Below are 17,425 nucleotides of genomic sequence, written 5' to 3' on the forward strand. Positions count from 1 at the left end.
TGGCTGGGAGGCCCTGGGAAGCCTGGGGGTCCTCCAGGGTGGGCCTGACCTGGCCTCTACCCTCTCCATCCCTGCTGATAGCCCAGCCCTCAAGCTGGGCTGTAGGGTACCCCTGCACAGCTGGGGCTCAGGTCAACAGCCAGCAACCTGAGGTGGTCTGAGCCCTACTGGTAGTTTCAGGGCAGAGGCCTGCTGGTTCAGGAAGGAGGCATGAAGGGTCCGGGTCTCCAGAACCCCCCAAGACCCTAACATCAGACACGTTCTTGGTCACCCGTAGGGTCTGTCACTGAGTTTATTCTGAGTCCCTGAAGTTAAGCTGTAGTTGGCACATTGCGGGGAGACAGGAGGTGAGACCCAAGCTGCCCACGGCTCCCAGGCTGGGGTTCCTGTAAGCCAGGGGTTCGTGGGAGTAGGCAGTGCCAGAGGTAGGCTAGGAGCCCGAAGACCCTATAGTGGAGCACACCCCTGATAGGTGTAGAGGGGTGGGTGAGCAGCTGGGGCTCCTCAGCCACCACCCCCCTCATCCCCAGGACCCAGGTGGAGGGGGATGGGCTCCCAGGTGGAATCTAGCAGAAACAAAGGCACAGAGAGAGGTGGGCTAGCAGGGTGTGAAGACCACGGTGGGTAGACAGGGAGAGGGGCCGGGGTCTGCAGACGATAGGACGAGGGGCTCCAGGCAGAGGAGCAAAGGAAATGCGTCACTTCAGGTGGTAGGGGCACGGCAGGGACTGTGGGTGCTGGGGATCCAGGCCCACTCTGCCCCGTCCAGCTGGGTGACTGTGGGAAGTCACTCCCCCTCCCTGGCCTCCATCCTGTCTGTAAATTGGGGGCCCGAGGGTGAGGGTTAGAAGCCAGAAAGGCATTTCAGGAGAAAAGAAGGGCCTCGGTTTCCCTGGTGACCAGGCATCAGCACTTCCTGGGCGCTCCTCCACCTGCAACTGCCTGGCTCCCCCTGCTGACCGACAGGCTACACTGCAGCCCTCAACCTGCAGCAGTCAGGGTGGGCCTAAATTCTCCTCCAGTGGGGAGCCAGCAGCCATCTGTGTGCCCACTAGGGACACCACTTGCCTCAGGGTGGGTCTGGGGTTCTGTCCTGCAGCCCCATCCTGGGGTTCCAGCTGCCACCCTACACCCTGGCTGCCCACTCAGCTGTCTGGCTCCAGTGTCCACTCCAGCAGCCACTGTAGGCAAGAGGCCTGCTGTGCCTCGGTCTCGGGGGTCACGGAGTGGGGTGTGGTGGGGCTGCAGGGCTGGGGGCCCCAGATGGTGGGGTCAGGGTCAGGGGCTGCTCGCAGGGCCTGGATGAGCTGGTTGAGGGGGTGCACTAGGGTGTGGGGGCTCCAGCAGGCGTCCAGGGCAGGCACGAAGGGATCGGGTGTACAGGCCTCGACACGCTCGGCATCTGTGGGCACCCGCAGGTAGAGGGCATGCAGCATCATGCGAAAGGGCCGCTCCTCCTGGCTGCCGCCCTGCCCGTACGTTAAATCGCCTACCACGGGGTGGCCGCGGGCGCTGCAGTGCACTCGCAGTTGGTGCGTCCGGCCTGTGGCAGGGGCATGGATCAGTGGGCCCTCCATCCATGCCCCTCTACCCTCTGCATCCATGCCCCTCCACCCCATAGCCACCTCCTTTACAAGCGAGACTGACACTCAGGACAGTAGAAGGCAGACAGAGGGTGCTCTCAGGTTCCAGACGGAGAACCCCATCTAGAAACCCCACTTGATTCAGATTCAGTGACCTTACAACACAGGGTACAACTGCACTACAGGATTTCCCTGGCAGAAACCTTTACAGAAGCAAACCGCCACACCTTTCTCCTGCAGAGGCTGGTGAGTTCAAACCGCTAACCTTTTGGATAGCAGCTGAGTACGTGAACCACTGCGTCACCACAGCTCCTTCCAAGGACCTCCAGGGCCCAGTAAAGACCTGAGGGCTCAGGCTGTGCTGGGGTGGGGGACAGTTCTGCCAGTGACTTGGGGTTGCCTCAGGCGGGTTACTTTCCCCCAGTGCCTGTTTACCTCCCTGCAAAATGGGGACACCGCAGGCAGGGTCCCCTGCCCCACTCTGGCACACCTGTAAGTGGTTGCAGCAGCACCTTGGAGACGGGGTCCCCAGAGTACAGCCCGTGCTCAAGGACCACCAGTTCCGTCAGGCTCGGCTTCGGGTTCTCACAGCCTGGGCAGGAGGAGGCAACGTGAGGGTCAGCTGCCACCCCGGGCCCCACCTGCCCGGACCCCACCCTGAGGCCATACCTGGAGTGCCCTCGATGCACATGGTGTGGGCCCGGCCTTCTGTGCTGCTCCTGCCAATGGCATAGCTGATGGTCACGCGGCTTTCCTGGACATGGCCCCGCAACTGTTGGGCAGGTGAAACACACACCTCTCAGGGAGCAGCCCAGTGGCCACAGGGGCAAAGTGGAGATGACAGGGTGCCTGGCACAGGGCTATGGCCCCCATGCCCAGGAGGGCCTTACCAGAGCCAGATAAGCCTTGGTGACACGCCGCTCTTTGAAGCACCTGTAGGCACTGCCGGCAGCTGCCTTGCTCAGGGCCACACAGAGCGCCCCGCTAGTGGAGAAGTCCAGCTGGTGGCAGAATCTGGGGACGGCAGGGTCACTGAGGCGCTCGCCGTGGTCTTGTCCCATGGTGGCCTGGACCCTGCTGGCTGTGGTCTCATCCTGAAGTGGCCTGGACTCCCCCCCCCACCGTGGTCTCATCCTGAAGTGGCCTGGACCCCAAATGCTGTGGTCTTGTACTGAGGTGGCCTGGACCCCACCCACCCCCACGGTCTCATTCTGAAGTGCCCTGGACCTTGCCTGCTGTGGTCTCATCCTCAGGTGGCCTGGACCCTACCAGCTGTGGTCTCATCCACTCTTCGCACCTGAAGCCATAGTAGGTGTTGGGGTCAGCCAGCTCAGGAAAGTGGTGACGCAGCTGCTTCTGGAGAGTAACCGTCTCTCGCCATGTCTTGCTGTCAATGCGCACATCCCAGTGCTTGTTGACCACCAGAAAGTCGCGGCTCTGGTACACTATGGAGAGGTTCTCCATGCTGCCTGGCTCCATGGCTGTGCCTAAAAGAGGCAGGAGAGGGCAGGGGGTGGGGCAACGTCACCGCCACGTCAGACACCCCTCCCCGGTCAGACACCTCCATCCCGGAGTCAAACACTCCTCCCACCCCCTATTCTCTCATCAGACACCTCTCCCTGTCCCCCAGGCCCCCCCCCCCGCCGCCCCAGGTCTGAACCCTCTGATGCCCCATCCCCTATGTCCCAGCACCCAAGGCCCACTTGGGGGGGAAGCATCAGCGGGGTGCGGGGGTGGGAGTCAGTGGTTCTCCGGACTCTGACTGGATCGTGAGGACACGACCCAGATCTTGAAAGGAACGGGCTTGTTCTTCGCTGACCTCCCCAGCCCGTCCCGTAGACCCTTCCGGGCTCTGGACACGTGAAAGGCCCTCCTCCGGGCTTCGCCGAGTGCGTGAGTCGGAGAACACGGGCAGGGGCTGTTGCACCCCAAAAGAGGAGCGGGGTCCCGGGGCGGCCAGAGCCGGCCCCTCCCCGCAGACACCCCCTCCCTAAGGCCCTGCCTCCGCGCCCCTAGGTGGCCCCTGGCCACAGGAGTCCGGCCAGATCCCGGCTCTGAGTTCCTGCCCGCCCCAGGACCGACCTGCCGCCGAGCTGCGCCGTCCGGATCCCCGATGCCGCTGTCCAGCCCGAGCTCCAGCCCCCGCGACCCCGCACTCCGCCACCTGCGACCCGGAGTCTCCGCTCGGGTCACGGAGCAGCTCCTCGGCCCGGCCCCGCAGCGCGCACAGCCCCGCCTCCGCCCCGCCCCGCCTGCCCCCGTCTCCCCCTTTGCCCCCGCCGCGGAAGGGCAGCTGGGCGACCAATAACGAGCGTTTCTGGGCTGCCACTCTTCTACAGTGACTTGAGTCGGCCCCGCCCGGCCTGCGCGCGCAGCCCCGCCTCCGCCCCGCCCCCGTTGCCCAATGGCCAGCTTTCCTGGACCCGCCGCTTCGAAGCCAATGAATTCACTCAACCACGCCCAGCCGGCCAGCCACCGTCACCCAATGGCGAGCACCGCCCGCACGCCGGCCTCTGATTGGCGGCGCGGGCGGCGCTCTGGAGGCGGGAGGCTCGGGGCGCGGGCCTGGAGATACCGCTGCGGCGAGCAGCATGGAGAACTACGAACAGGACCCCTTTGGGGTCGAGGACGACTTCCACAGCCAGTTCGCGGCCGAGCTCGAGGTGCTGGCCGAGCTGGAAGGTGCGCGCGGGGCGGGGAGGCCACGCACCCGCCCACCCGAACCCCCCGGCCCCCCGTTTCCTCCCCGGTTCCCTCCTCCCGGCCCCATCTCCTCCCTCCAGCTCCCCCTCCTCCCTGCCCCCCTCCCCAACTTCTCCCCTATCCCCTCCCCCCCACCACCTTGTCCTTCCCCCGGCCTCCCATCGGCCCCCATCTCCTTCCCCCCTTCTCCTCCCTCTGGGCTCTGTTCCCCTCCCCTGTGTACGCCGTCCATTCCCCACTTCTCATCTCCCATGGCTTGTTCACCCTCCTCGCCTGTACAGCACTGTGATGCTGGTGCTTGACAATCAGGGAGGGCTTCTCTGAGAAGATGAGGTAGAGACCGGTGAGCAAAGGCCAGAAGAAAACCGCCCTTTGGGGAGGGAAGAGCCTCAACGCCGCTGGCCCAGGAGGCTGTCCTGCGGCAGCCACCGAACACCCTCTCTTCTGCAGGGGCCTCAGGTCTGCCACTCTCCAGGACTCCTCAGCCCCCAGTGGGCCAACCCCAGCTGAGCTTTGAGGAGGCCATCACCAGAGAAGATGCTACCACCTGCTCTTCTCTGGTCGGGTCTCTGCAGAAAGGCAAGGATGGTGCCAGGAAGAGAAAACTGGATAGTGATGTCCACAGGGACAGAGTCTTGCCTCCCAGTATGTCTGCAGGGTTAGCCGCAGGGGCCAGGGTGGGGTGTGAAGCTGGGGAAGTGTCTCTTGCTCCTCCATGTGTCCCCACAGCCCCCAGGATCAAATGGCCGCGGCTGGAGGTGGTCAAGAGACTGAACTTTGAGTCAGAGGAGGAGATGGAGGAGTCACTGCCCAATTCCCTACAGTGGGGCATCACTCCCCCGCCAAGCCCCAAGGTCCCTGCTGAGCTGTGGGGTGATGGGTACGTGCCTTGGACTTGGCAAGGAGCCTGCTCCTCAGATGGGGCCCTGAGGCTGGAGGGGTGGCCCGTGAGGGCCTGGTGCCCAGGGGTGGGCCTGGCCCCTTGCCTACTGGTAACAGCAGGCCGAGTCCTGAGTCTGAGTCCCGACCCCTCTTAGGCCCTTGGACACTGGAGCCGACACGGATCCCATGTCGGCCTCACCAGCTGCTCGCAATCCTGTCCTGCGGCGGCCACCAGTCCTGGAAGACTACATAAACGTGACGTCGACTGGTGGCGACCGAGCCTTCCTGGTGCTATGGGCTGACCCCACAGGCATGGGGGTGCAGGTGGGTGCCACGTGGCTGGCTCATTGTGGCCGAGGGAAGGGCCTCGGGCCTCACATCCCTGGCCAGGACCCTCTCGGCAAGCTCACCTGGCTTGGCAAATGGGGTCCGTGTGTTTGGTTTGCTGGGTACTGGGTCACCTGGGTTCTCTGTTGGGTCTCAGTCTCCTTACCTGTGGTTCTGGCAGCACGTGGCAGTCAGCTTCTGGGAGGAGGTGAGGTGGTGGGCAGAGAACCAACAGGGAGAGCTGAAGCTGCTTTGGAGTGTGGTGGAGGTCCTGTGTGGTCAGAGGGACCTTGGGAGACCCCATTTCCCCACCCACCCTTGAGGCCAGGCATACCCCCAGGATGGGGAGGTCCTTGCGGCTCCTTTGATCTGACCCCATCCCTTTTGGTTTCCCCACTGGGGTCCCTGACTAGAGAGGGCCTCCCCCACCTCCCTTGGCCAGCTGACACTGGGTGCTAGCTCCCTGGGCACTATAGGGGGGTTGTGAGAGCCCTGTGACCAGGGTGCGGAGGTGACTGTGGCCCCCTCCCCACAGAGCCCTCTCCTGGACATCCGGTGGCGTGGCCACAGCCAGCTGGACCTGCTGGGTGTGCCCTTTGCCTCCCTGAAGGAGCAGGTGGATGGCAAGGTGGGTTGGCTAGGGTCCAGCTGGGCAGGGAAGGGTGGCTTTAGGTGAGATCAAGGTCTGAGCCACTCTAACCCGACCCTTGTCTAAACAGCGGCAGCAGCGGCAGTTCGAGGAGGCCCAGCAGCTCTCAGATGTGCTGCACAGGTGACTCAGTGGCTCTCCGCACCCCGGGACCCTCCCTTGGTCTTGGACTGCCTCCGCCTGTATTCCATGGATGCAGGGTCAGCATGGTCTGGGGTCAAGGCCCTGGTGGCTCAGACCACAATGTTCTTCAGCCTCAGGCCTGAGGAGGAGGAGTTCCCCCAGCCTGTGAGGGCCCCAGAGGAAGAGCCAGAGGTGGCTGATGGCCAAGACGCCTCCCACCACTACCTGTGGGTTGATGAGTTCGCGCCCCGGCACTACATGGAATTGCTCAGTGATGATGTGAGGCCTTGTTCTTGTTCAACTAGGATTGACTTCCCTGTCCCTGAGAAGGAAAAACTCAGGGCCCAGCTCGCTGGGCTGTTGGGTGGAGAGAGAGCTGGTCCACCCTGTAGAGTTGTAGATGGGGAAACAGACCCAGCATGGGGCTGGTCTGCTGCTGGCCACCTGTGAGCTCAGCTGGGAGCCCTTGTGTCACCTCCCCAGAACCTCCACCCCGGTCCCTGCTCCCACTATGGGGTCTTCCTTTATTTAATACTGGGATAACCTGGAGAAGCAAGGCATATCTGGTAGGGTCAGAGGACCTTTGTGAACCCTGCCCTGCCACTTGCCACCAAGGAGACTGGACACTGGTCATGTACCTTCCTGAGGTGTGGCACCCTCATCTGTGATGTGGGCCCAGGGCAGCAGGTTGACAGAAGGGGCTGATGGGGGGGAGTCCTTAGGCTGTGCCCCTCCCCTGCACAGTTTACCAACCGCTGCCTTCTCAAGTGGCTGAAGCTGTGGGACCTGGTGGTGTTCGGCCGTGAGAGGCCCACCTGGAAGCCCAGGCCCAGCACTGAACTGCCCCGAGTGGGCAAGGAGGCCGCAGCCTCTGGCAAGTGGAAGAGCTACGAGCAGGTGCTGGAGGAAATGCTTGAGGCTGAGCTGGACCCGAGCCAGCGGCCCCAGCAAAAGGTGAGCCCCACCACAAGCACCACTGCCCTGGGCTAAGGGCTGAGCTTGGGGTGGATGGCGCCTTTGCAGCCTCTGTGAGCCATGAGGCATGTTTGCTCTCAGGAGCACAAAGATGTCGGGGTCTTGGTCTGTTGTGTTAACCTGAGCAGAGACTTAAGAATGTTCTTCAGATGACGGGGTCACGATGCCCCTTGATGGGCCCCCATCTCATTGTGGTGGTTCTGGGGTCTCACGTTGTAATGGCTGTGGTCCTTCTAGTTTCCCGTGACTTGCTCTCTTGTTTTAGCAGACAAGTTTTGTGCTGTTAGCAGGCAGGGTTTTGTCCTCACACGAGGACTGTGAGCAGTAAGATACTGTCAGCGTTAGAGCTGGGAGCTACAGTTTGCAGCTGCTGGGCAAGGGGGTCTTCCTGGAGGTGGTGCCAGCTCCAGCATGTCATCATCATCTGCAGGTGGCACTGCTGTGCGGGCCCCCAGGGCTGGGCAAGACCACCCTGGCCCATGTGATTGCACGGCACGCAGGGTACTGCGTGGTTGAGATGAATGCCAGGTGAGCGGAGTAGCATGGTAGAGGTATCCTCGGGAGCAGCTGGACCAGGGGCCAGGTAGGGCGTGGAAGGCCAGCCTCCAGGTCTCCCATGCTCCTACTGGTCAGAGGAGGTGGGGCTTTGTGATCTGGGCATGGTGGCGGTCCCAGGTGCGTGGGCTAGGAGACTTCTCCTTGCTTAGGTTCACTGGTCCTGGCGGTGGGCATATCACGTGGCAGCCTCTAAGCCCAGCTGGGGGCATTGTGGCCCACCCCCAGGATGCTGTCCAAGCCCCTCCCTGACCTCACTGTGTCTACTTCCAGTGATGACCGCAGCCCTGAGGCCTTTCGCACATGCATCGAGGCAGCCACGCAGATGGAGTCAGTGCTGGGTGCTGGCGGGAGGCCCAATTGCCTGGTCATTGATGAGATCGACGGGGCCCCCACGGTAGGGGGTCCTCCAGGGCTGGGTGGGGCGGGGGGGGCCTCCAGGGCCAGGCAGGGTGTGAGGGGGGCTTCCAGGGCTGGATGGGGTTGTGGGGGATCTCGGGCAGAAGGGGGCATGGGAGGTATCTCTGGGGACAAGTTGGGTATGGGGGGGCCTCTGTAGCTGGGTTGGGGTAGAGGCTGGCGGGCTCCACTTACATCCCTCGCATCCCCCACAGGCCGCTGTCCATGTCCTCTTGAGCATCTTGGACCGCAGGGGGCCACAGGAGGGGGAGCCTAGAGGCCAGGCTGTGCCCAAGGGCAGGGGACGGCAGCACCAGGTGGAGGGGGGGCTCCTGATGAGGCCCATTATCTGCATCTGCAATGACCAGTGAGTGTGGTGGCACCGGTTGGGGTCCACCATGTGGGCAGTGGGGCCACTGGTTTCCTGAGGAGAGCCCACCTGCCTCACAGCCCATAAACTCTTGGTGATGGAATCAGAACCGGGCCCTGGGTCCGCTTTCTTCCCTGTGCCCGTTGGGCTGTGGCATGGACCCTGGGTGCCCCAGTAGGGTGGGCGTGGCAGCACAGTAGCATGGCCTGATCCCTCCCCCAGGTTTGCACCATCCCTGCGGCAGCTCAAGCAGCAGGCCCTTCTGCTCCACTTTCCGCCCACGTTGTCCTCGCGGCTTGTGCAGCGGCTCCAGGAGGTTAGTAAGGACCCTGGGGGACATGCCCAGGCTGTGGATCCCTCACAGGCCTCCCCCCAGGCTAACCTCTGTGTCCAGGTCCCCAGCCAGCCCCTGGCCAGCCCTGGGTGTGGTGGCTGGTGGTGTCTGAGCCAGAGTGTCCTATGCTGCTGCCTGGTTCCAGGCAGGGCTGTGGCCATCAGTGGAGACCTACCTCATCCCCTGCAGGACAGGGTTCCCCTTACTTGTGGAGAGTACCCAGCCTGCTCCTAACCCCCACAGATTTCCCAGCGGCGGGGCATGCAGGCTGACCCCGGTGTGCTTGTGGCCCTCTGCGAGAAGACGGACAATGACATCCGCGCCTGCATCAACACCCTGCAGGTGGGGGCTGGCAGGGTGGGGGTGGGGGCCTGCTTGCCCACCCCTGCTGTGTCTCACCACCCTTCACTGCCCCTCACCATCCCCGTGTGTCCAGTTCCTGCATGGACAGGGCCGGCGGGAGCTGAGTGCACAGGCTGTGCAGAGCATGCACATTGGCCTCAAGGACCAGCGCAAGGGACTCTTTGCAGTATGGCAGGAAGTCTTCCAGTTGCCCCGGGCCAAGAGGTGTGGGCATGGGGCGGGGGGACACCCTCCACAGGCCCTGTGGACACCTGGGCTGAGGCCCCTGGCCCCATCTCCACTGCTGGGCTTTGACCACCTCCAGTTAAGTGAGATTCCGGTTAGCCGAGACCTCTTGGACCCCAGAGTGTGTGACCATGTAGACCCTCTGGCCCTTGGGCAATGAGACCTCTGGGGGAGGGGTTGCGGACGAGGGGCTGGGGCTGCTGTCAGGAGGGGTTCTTGGGGGGAGTCAGGGTGGGCAGGGGGCTGCCTTCACTCTCACACAGGGCTCCATCCAGCCTCAGTGTCCCCCCTCCAGGTGCCATGTGGACCGAGACCCAGCCCCATCTGCCCACATGCTCCTGACTAGGGATATAGGACCCTGCCCTGCCGAAACGGCCTCGATCTGCGTCTCGCAGCGCTTCCACCGTGTGCTGCATGTGGCTGCCTCTGCTGGCGAGCACGAGAAGGTGGTGCAGGTAACCCACAGCGAGTGTGTGGGGCAAATGTGTCCCCACGACGGAGGGAGTGGGTGCCGCGCTCCAGGAGAAGAGAAAGTTTGGGGGAGGAGGGTGGCAGATGGGGGGGTCAGAAGGTGTCGGTGCAAAGACAGGGCTTGTCAGAGCCGGGACCGGGGGTGGGTCAGGACTGAGTCCTGGGCAGGAGTGGGGGACAAGGATGACACATGGGCGTGAGAGCAAGGGGAGTTGGCTGAAGTTCAACCAGAGCAGGTGACAGATGGCTTTCCCAGCCCCCCAGAGCCCGGGCCTAAGCTGGACCCTGAACAGCTTTGGTTTAGGAGTCTGAGATCCTAGAAATCCCACTGAGTGGGTGGCTCAGCATGGGGGTGGCGGGTGGCTCAGCGTGGGGGTGGGGGGTGGCTCAGTGTGGGTGGGGGCCGGCAAGGCTGCAGAGGCGAGAGATGGGCTTTGTGCCTTGGGTTCTGCGGGGGACCTCTCGTGCCAGCTGTGCCCCAAAGGGAGGGCTAGGGCCAGCCCGCTGGCTCCTGAGGTAGTCAGGGTAGGGAGGGTCTCCCCGCACATCCTGGGGTCCTTGTCCAACAGTAGTACGGCTTATTCTCTCTCAGGCCTGGCATCCTCTGAGACCCTGGAACCCCCCGAGACCCTGGAACTCATGGGGTTGCGGGGGGAGAGAAAGGGCCGGGCTGGGCAAGGGGCTGAGGGTTCACAGACCCCACCAACCACAGGGCCTGTATGACAACTTCCTGCGGCTGCGGCTTCGGGACCCCAGGCTGGGTACTGTGTGTGCTGCCCTCGACTGGCTGGCCTTTGATGACCTGCTGGCCCGGGCTACCCTCCGTGGTCAGAGCTTCCAGCTGCTGCGCTACCCACTCATCCTGCCTGTTGCCTTCCACCTGCTCTTCGCCGCTGCCCATGTGCCGCGCCTGGCCTTCCCCAGCAGCCAGCAGGAGGTGCCTGTGCGGGGGGAGGGTAGTCCTGGGCTGAGCTGGCCTTGCTTCCACTAGGGTCAGGGGGTCCTGGGCTGAGCTGGTCTCGCTCCCTGAGTCAGGCGGGTCCTAGAGGTGAGTCAGGTCCTGCTCCCCCACCTACTCCAGGCCCAGAACCGGACTAGCCGCACGCAGGACCTGATCCAGACGCTAGTGTCGGGCATCACACCGTCTGCCCGCAGCCGTACCATGCCCCAGGCCCTTGTGCTGGATGCCCTCTGCCCACTCCTGGATATCCTCACGCCAAAGCTGCGCCCCGTGAGTGCTTCGTGGAGGGGAGAGGCTCCGAGCAGATATGGCTGGCCGTGTTCAGATCCTGTGTCCTACCATCTGCCTGTAGGTGAGCACACAGCTGTACAGCGCCTGTGAAAAGCAGCAGCTGGCTGACCTCGTGGGCACCATGCTGGCCTACAGCCTCACCTACCGCCAGGAGCGGGCACTCAATGGGCAGTACACATACCGCCTAGAGCCGTGAGTGAACCCCACCTGGGGCTGCTGCCCTGCCCTGGGTCACCACTGCCCTACCCCAACCTGCCCTGCCCAGGGTCATTGCCCCCCTGGGGCTCACTGCACTGTCCGAGGTCACTGCCACCGGGGGTTGGGGCACCAGGGCGGGGAGGCTGAGGCCTGGGCTCGAGGACCCAGTCTAAAATATCTTGGTGCGCTCAGCCCTTTCCAAATGTGACTGTGAGGTGGGGATCACTGACGGCTCTGGGATGACCCCTGACCCTGTTTGGTCTGCAGGTTTATTGCTCAGCCCCTCACTGTCTATGCCTGTGCCTGTCCCCCGTCGGGGGTTCTGGATAGCCACTTAGGTCCTCCGAGCTCCCTTCCTCTTTCTGGGGCAGTGAGGCACAGGGATTGACCCCAAGGTGCTGCTGCTGGCCTTATTGGCCACCTCTCTCCTGGGGGACCCAAGAGGGGCTCAGGCCTCAGTCCTGGGGTCCCCTTGCCCCAGTGAGGGGGCTGAGTGGTATCCAGGAGCAGGGCTTGGAGTTGGCCCCAGCACCACTGTTCTTACGTGCGGGATACACCGTTACTAGCACAGTGGTTAAGAGCTTGAATGCTAATCATAAGGTCGGCAGTTCTAATCCCCCAGGTGCTTTTTGGAAAACCTACAGGGTCAGTTCTGCTCTATCCCATAAGGACGCTATGAGTCAGAAGCGACTTGATAGCAATTGGTTTTTTTTTTTTTTTTCCTCGTTTGTTTAGAGACTACCTAGAACTAGAGACAGGCTGGGGGGACCTGGTCCTGGGACCATGCTCCGCCCTGACCCTCCCCAGCTGGTTTTCTTTAGGGGATGACAGGTCAGCCCCCCATTGCCACAGAGCTGGGATGTGGGGGTTACAGGACATGAACCCAGACTCCAGTTCTCGAAGTGTGATGCTTAAGGTTGGCGGGCAGGTGCCATCCTTCCTCCGCTGACCAGGCCCTGGTTTCCCTGCCCCGCTGCCCAAGAGCAGGAATGTGAAAGAGATCTGCTGCTTCCCTGAGCTGCCCACCCGCAAGCCACTCACCTACCAGGCCAAGCAGCTCATTGCCCATGAGATTGAAGTGGAGAAAATGCGCCGGGCAGAGGCCTTGGCCCAAGTTGCCCAGGGCCCCCAGGTGAGGCACCCTCCCAGGTGAGGCCCACCCCTGGTAAGCCCTGTTCCTGGTGAGCCCTGCCCGTGGCAGATGGAGCCTTGTCACTGGTGTGGCCCTGCTCAGTCAGCCTCACCCTCTTCTCATGCCTCTGCAGGCAGATGGGGGTCCCCCAGGCACCGAGCACTCTCTGAGGGATGAGCAGAAAGGGGTGCGGCACTCTGCTCCCTGCAACCATGAGCAGCGGCTGGAATTCATCATGAGGAAGGCCACCTTCGAGGAGCAGGTAAGGCGACCTGGGCAGGTGACTGTGGCTGTGGGGAGCCAAGGGTGTTGCTCAGAGGTGCCAGGATGCCCTCCTCTGATCCTCTCCCAGCCCGAGAGAGACTTCTTCGGGCGCGTAATCGTCAGGAGCGTGGCCGCGCCCAGCAAGCATGTGGCCCCAGCAGAGGACACGGCCCCTGGGAAGGATGTGGTGGAGTGGTTCATAGGCACAGCCGTGGGCAAGAGCCATGTCTGGTTCCGCTTCAGCGAGGGAGTGTCCAATGCCGTGCGGCGTCACGTACACATCCGTGACCTACTGTAGCCTGGCCGCCCATGCTGGGGCCCCTGTTCCCCCATCCCATGCTGGGACCGGGCCCCAAGCCCCACCAGGACCCATAGCACCTCCCTATTTCAGCTGGAAACCAGTCCCCCACTGCAGTGTGTGTCCCCAAAGTAAAAACTTTGGAAAAGACAATAAAAGTTATACCTTTACAAGTTCAAAAAAGATGCTTGTCTGGCAGTTGGGGGTGTGGGGGCTGGGCGAGGGTGCTGGGGGCTAAAGGGCTGGTGGGGGAGGGAGTGGGGGGAACTTCACAGGATGGTGCACTTGCCCTTCTCCACCCATGGATTGTTCTTCATTAGGTCAGGGTTCAGGAAGGGGTCCTTAGGGATCCCGTCCTCGATCCACTTGAGGAGCCTGCAGACAGGAGCAGGTGAGTGGGGATGCCCGGCCCCTCTCTAGGGTGCCACAGGTTGGGAGGTGGAACTGATGGCATCGGCCAGCCCAGGGGGTGTGGTCTTGGCTCATGCAAATGAGTGTGGGGCAGGCAAATGAAATGCAAACCTCATGGGGTGGGAATAGCCTGGGATACTAAGACGGGCAGGGGTCTGGGACTCACTCTGGGATGGTCTTAGATGACATCTCTCTCTTGAACGCCAACTGGTACTTGAGGCTCTCGACCTCCTTCTTCATCTGAGGAACGTCCCACTCCTCCATGGTGTCGGGGGCCTCGGTAGCCAGCCTGGAGCTGGGGGCACGAGAAGGAGAAAGTGACTGAGCTGGGTGCCCAGAGCGGTCACCCCTAGCTGCCTCCCCAGCTGCCTGAGCCCCCCTCAGGGTGGGTGGGAGACTGGCTTGGCCTGGAGAGTGGCCTCCCCATTGCCCAGGGTGGGCCCCAGGGACCACATTGCTGCCTTAGCCTCTCCTTGATGACGAAGCCCCAGGGCCCCCACCCTTCACCCCTGGGGCCAATTAACTGCAGTGCTAACTTTCCACCCTCAGCTCACACTCCCCCACCCAATCAGCCTCATCAAAGCCTAGCCTCCCAGGACTAGGGTTCGAGGGTTGAAGAATGGGAGGTGGGGACAGGGCAGTGTCTCCCAGGAGGCAGCAGAATGGGCCGCTTACTGGGGAAGGGCCCTGGGAACCCACGCTACCTCCCATGGCCACTCCCAATTCCAGGCTGCAGGGACGGGGCAACGACTGCCGTGGGGGGGGGGTGGGGGCAGGGCCTCAGAAGGTACCCCACTTGGCCCTTCACCTGTGTCCCCACCTTGAGGCCCTCCCTGGGCACAGGGGGCCGAGACAGCTTGGGGCCCCCTGGGGATATGGCTGAAGTTTGCATGTCCAGCCTGGAGAGCAGGGTGGGGGGCAAGAGCACCCTGGCACATATGCCCTCAGGATTTAGAATAGGGCAGTCTGACCCACATAGTCTAGTGTCCCCCCCAACTCCATGGACCGTTCAGACCCCTCTTCAGCAAAGCCACAGGTTGAGACCTGGAGGTGAATGAGGCAGCTGCTCCCTGCCTCCAGCCCACTCAAGGGCCCAGGGAGCCCCTCCGCCCTGCTTCCTCCTCCAGGGTGTGAGAAAACGGCCTCAGGCTGTGGTGAGCCCTGGAGACTGGGCCCCGGGTAGCGGGTCTCTGTCCTGGCGAGGCTGCAGCTGCGCCGAGGGCGGGGAAGGGGGGGGGCCTTGGCCGGGCGGTGGGGGCGGGGAAGCCAACGCGAAGGGGGTGAAGGGCAGGGGGGGTGTGCGCGGGGGCCGCCCTCCCTGCGACCCCGCTCGCACCCCTGCGGACCCACGTGGCACCCCTGCCCGGAACGCCGTGCCCGCGCCGGGCGGACAGGAAGGTGGAGGGGACAGGACCTACCTCTGAGCCGCCCGCCGCCGCGCCCCGGCCCGGCTCTCGGCGTCTCTGCACTGGCGGGCTGCGGCGCGAGCGGCGCCTTAGGCGCAAACGCGCCTACCGCCCCCGCCGCGCGCCCCCGGGCTGGCCTCTGCGCGCGGCCGGAACAGGCAGGGTCCAGTCTCCGGAGTTGGGACTGGGGCCAGTCCGAGGACCAGGGTCACTTTAGAACAAGGGGCCTACCTTGGACGGCGTCCTTAGGCGTGACGGCGACAGAGACAGTGGTTGGAGGTCTAGGGAGGGTGAGGGCCAGGTGACAGGATGGCCAGGTAACAGCCTGGAGGGCCAGGTGGCAGGAGGGCGGGGTGACAGGAGGACCCAGTGGCAGTAAAGCTATGGGCGAAGTGCAGCCAGGCTCTAGAGGCAGGCAGAGCCCTGCCCACTCCTGCCACCTGGGGCCCTGGCCCCGCCCAGGCCACTCTCCCCTTCTGGGGGACCCTGGGGACTTGACCTGCCTGGCACGAGCACCATCTCCGAGGATCTCCCCATTGGCAGGTGCTGGGGCCCACAGGGCAGTGGAGGCTGAGATGCCCTCCAATGGGGCAGGGGCTCCTGGGTGTGGAGGGCCATCAGCTGAGTGCCCCCTCTAAGCCCATCTCACCCAAAGCTGGTCAGGCCCTCTTGCCCTCTGCTGCCCACCCTTTGGCTATAGGAGTACTGGCCACCAGGCTAGTGGAATGCCCAGTGACAGGGATGGCCCCTTGCCCTTTGGGGGTCAGAGCGCTCTTTCTTCCTGGAGCTGAACTACTGTGGACATTGGCCTCTTCCTCTAGCGGACTTGGTCCCATTTCTAGGCCAGGCAGGCAGCCTGGGTGGCTGTCCTGGGGTCTAGAGGGGCTGCCCACACCCTAGCCTGCCCTGGGCTGGCATGGCCAGGCACAGAGGGCCGAGCAGTGGCCCAGAAGGCTTGCCAGCAGGGGCCTGAGGACATGCTGCCCCCGGGTGGTGGTACACCTCGTAGTCTTTGGGCATCTAGGGCTCTGGCTACCCCTCCGCCTGATCTTGCAGCCCTGTAAATGCCAGCAGGCCCGAGACACAGTCCCTGCTGCCCACCGTCCCTGCTCCTGGCTGGCACTCGGGAGAGCTGTGCCTAGGGGACATGAGTGACGCACGCACCAGGCTGCATCCTGGGTGGGGGCTCCCAGGCAGCAACGCTGCAGCAGAGTGTAGGGCCAGATTCCAAAACATGGTCCTTTGGGTCCGGGCACCTAGTCACTCTGCCCCACCCAGAGGGCAGGTGGGTGGGCACAACGACATCACGAGAAGTCCCTAGGGGCCCCCATGGCCCAGCCTGCCCAGATGCCACCCCCCCAGCCTCTTTCCACCCCCACTTGCAATGACAAGGCGAAGGGTACCCTGGAACAGGAGCACGTTCAGAAACTCGGGATTATTTTTTATTACGGATTATGGGGTGGGGTGGGGAGCTTAAACCCAAGGGTGCTGGCTCCCGCTGGGCAGATGGTGGTGCTGGCTGACTTCTGCCCTCCCCGGATGGCTGCTTATCATCCTGAGGCCCCCAGCCCTGCCTGGCCTTGAGCAAGCATCATCACAGAGGCTGCTCCCATCATGGCAGGCTTCCTGCGGGACCCCAGAACGACAGTGGGGGGCTGCAGCCCCCAGCCCCCTAGCTTGTCCTTTGGTGCCCTGAGCACCACATGGTCCCGACACAGCAGGCCACCGAGGATCCAGGACACTGTGCCATGGTTACTGTGGCGCCCCCTGGGTACAGACCTGGCCCTTCTGGAGGCATGGGTAGGACAGGGCGAGTGGGAGGCCTGCTTTCAGGACAGGTTCTGCCCAACGGTGTCCCCCAGGGTTCTAGGGCTGAGGGTCCCAGGGGAGGCCGTCTCCTGGGGAGGGAAGTGGGCATGGTCTCCTAACTTCCTTCCAAAGCAGCGGGGGTGGGGAGACTGCACAGCTGTGACCCTTGGGTTGGGGTAGGGAGCCCTGCTGGGTGGCTGTTCAGGTCTCCATGAGGAGCTGAGGCAGTGCCACTTTGATCACTGAAGTCCTCTCTGTGGCGCTGTGCACTCAATGACTCGTCAAGTCAGGGACCAAGCCCCTGGCTTCAGTGATGGGGCAGGGAGAAAAGGGACAGCCTGGCTGGGGTGGCGATGCCAGGGTGGTGGGGCCATGGGGGCCACTCTCCCCACCTTGGTGAGTGTTTCAGACCCAACAGCTGTGTGGCCTCCTGCTGGTCACAGGCCTGTGGCCCAGGTACCCCCACCCCTGGGTTACAGGTAGCTCCCTTCTGCTCTGCGTGACAGCTGTGACTCTGCGAGAGAGCTGAGTACTTGCACCTGTTGCTTACCGAGACGTGAGGGCCAACGGACCTTCACTTCTGTACAGGACAGGGTCCCACTCTGCACTCTGGATGACGCCTTCCTGGCTCAACAGTCAGCCTTGAGGTGACCAGACCGCATGGTGCCCAGGACCATGCCTGCCCTGGGAGGTGCA

The 17,425-nt window shown here is 63.4% G+C and overlaps 3 protein-coding genes across 6 annotated transcripts; 1 reads left to right on the forward strand and 2 right to left on the reverse strand.

Annotated features, from left to right (window-relative positions):
* Nucleotides 1-194: 194 nt before the first annotated feature.
* On the reverse strand, nt 195-3,814 carry RPUSD1 (RNA pseudouridine synthase domain containing 1). 3 transcript variants are annotated; one of them, XM_049904091.1, is made up of 8 exons: nt 3,666-3,814; nt 2,881-3,070; nt 2,474-2,597; nt 2,253-2,355; nt 2,074-2,175; nt 1,849-1,944; nt 1,494-1,543; nt 1,238-1,402 (listed from the first exon to the last, which is right to left on the reverse strand). In XM_049904091.1, exons 2-8 carry the CDS (start codon nt 3,060-3,062, stop codon nt 1,325-1,327), a joined length of 735 nt encoding a protein of 244 aa, XP_049760048.1. In that variant the 5' UTR covers nt 3,063-3,070; nt 3,666-3,814; the 3' UTR covers nt 1,238-1,324. The 3 variants fall into 3 exon arrangements, with proteins under 3 accessions (XP_049760047.1, XP_049760046.1, XP_049760048.1); XM_049904090.1 differs by lacking the exons at nt 1,494-1,543; nt 1,849-1,944 and having other exon boundaries at nt 195-1,402; XM_049904089.1 differs by lacking the exon at nt 1,849-1,944 and having other exon boundaries at nt 195-1,543.
* Nucleotides 3,815-4,085: 271 nt separating this feature from the next.
* CHTF18 (chromosome transmission fidelity factor 18) lies at nt 4,086-13,108 on the forward strand. 2 transcript variants are annotated; one of them, XM_049904235.1, is made up of 21 exons: nt 4,087-4,265; nt 4,737-4,931; nt 5,016-5,166; nt 5,324-5,492; nt 6,031-6,123; nt 6,215-6,267; nt 6,399-6,546; nt 7,012-7,221; nt 7,673-7,770; nt 8,071-8,194; nt 8,412-8,563; nt 8,789-8,882; nt 9,144-9,242; nt 9,337-9,467; nt 9,784-9,943; nt 10,672-10,896; nt 11,041-11,190; nt 11,273-11,403; nt 12,397-12,541; nt 12,675-12,803; nt 12,894-13,108. In XM_049904235.1, the coding sequence occupies exons 1-21, from the start codon at nt 4,175-4,177 to the stop codon at nt 13,101-13,103; spliced, it is 2,958 nt and encodes a 985-aa protein (XP_049760192.1). In that variant the 5' UTR covers nt 4,087-4,174; the 3' UTR covers nt 13,104-13,108. The 2 variants fall into 2 exon arrangements, with proteins under 2 accessions (XP_049760191.1, XP_049760192.1); XM_049904234.1 differs by having other exon boundaries at nt 4,086-4,265; nt 12,675-13,108.
* A 159-nt stretch (nt 13,109-13,267) lies between these two features.
* On the reverse strand, nt 13,268-17,413 carry GNG13 (G protein subunit gamma 13). Its single transcript, XM_049904236.1, has 4 exons — nt 17,280-17,413; nt 15,152-15,301; nt 13,681-13,809; nt 13,268-13,478 (listed from the first exon to the last, which is right to left on the reverse strand). The coding sequence occupies exons 3-4, from the start codon at nt 13,776-13,778 to the stop codon at nt 13,373-13,375; spliced, it is 204 nt and encodes a 67-aa protein (XP_049760193.1). The 5' UTR covers nt 13,779-13,809; nt 15,152-15,301; nt 17,280-17,413; the 3' UTR covers nt 13,268-13,372.
* Between the last annotated feature and the right edge of the window lie 12 nt (nt 17,414-17,425).

Source organism: Elephas maximus, chromosome 12 (genome assembly GCF_024166365.1).
Source record: "Elephas maximus indicus isolate mEleMax1 chromosome 12, mEleMax1 primary haplotype, whole genome shotgun sequence".
NCBI classification, from domain to species: Eukaryota; Metazoa; Chordata; class Mammalia; order Proboscidea; family Elephantidae; genus Elephas; species Elephas maximus.

Bases quoted from the DNA above. Each gene is read 5' to 3' on its own strand.
- CHTF18 (XM_049904234.1), top strand. From the start codon at position 4,175: ATGGAGAACTACGAACAGGACCCCTTTGGGGTCGAGGACGACTTCCAC. The intron at 6,268-6,398 runs GTGACTCAGTGG...AATGTTCTTCAG, and splicing joins CTCTCAGATGTGCTGCACAG to CCTCAGGCCTGAGGAGGAGG. The intron at 9,243-9,336 runs GTGGGGGCTGGC...CCGTGTGTCCAG, and splicing joins CCTGCATCAACACCCTGCAG to TTCCTGCATGGACAGGGCCG.
- GNG13 (XM_049904236.1), bottom strand. From the start codon at position 13,778: ATGGAGGAGTGGGACGTTCCTCAGATGAAGAAGGAGGTCGAGAGCCTC. The intron at 13,479-13,680 runs GTGAGTCCCAGA...TCCTGTCTGCAG, and splicing joins TCATCTAAGACCATCCCAGA to GCTCCTCAAGTGGATCGAGG.
- RPUSD1 (XM_049904089.1), bottom strand. From the start codon at position 3,062: ATGGAGCCAGGCAGCATGGAGAACCTCTCCATAGTGTACCAGAGCCGC. The intron at 2,598-2,880 runs GTGCGAAGAGTG...TGCCGTCCCCAG, and splicing joins AACACCTACTATGGCTTCAG to ATTCTGCCACCAGCTGGACT. The intron at 1,544-2,073 runs GTGTGCCAGAGT...CCCCTGCCACAG, and splicing joins GCTGCTGCAACCACTTACAG to GCCGGACGCACCAACTGCGA.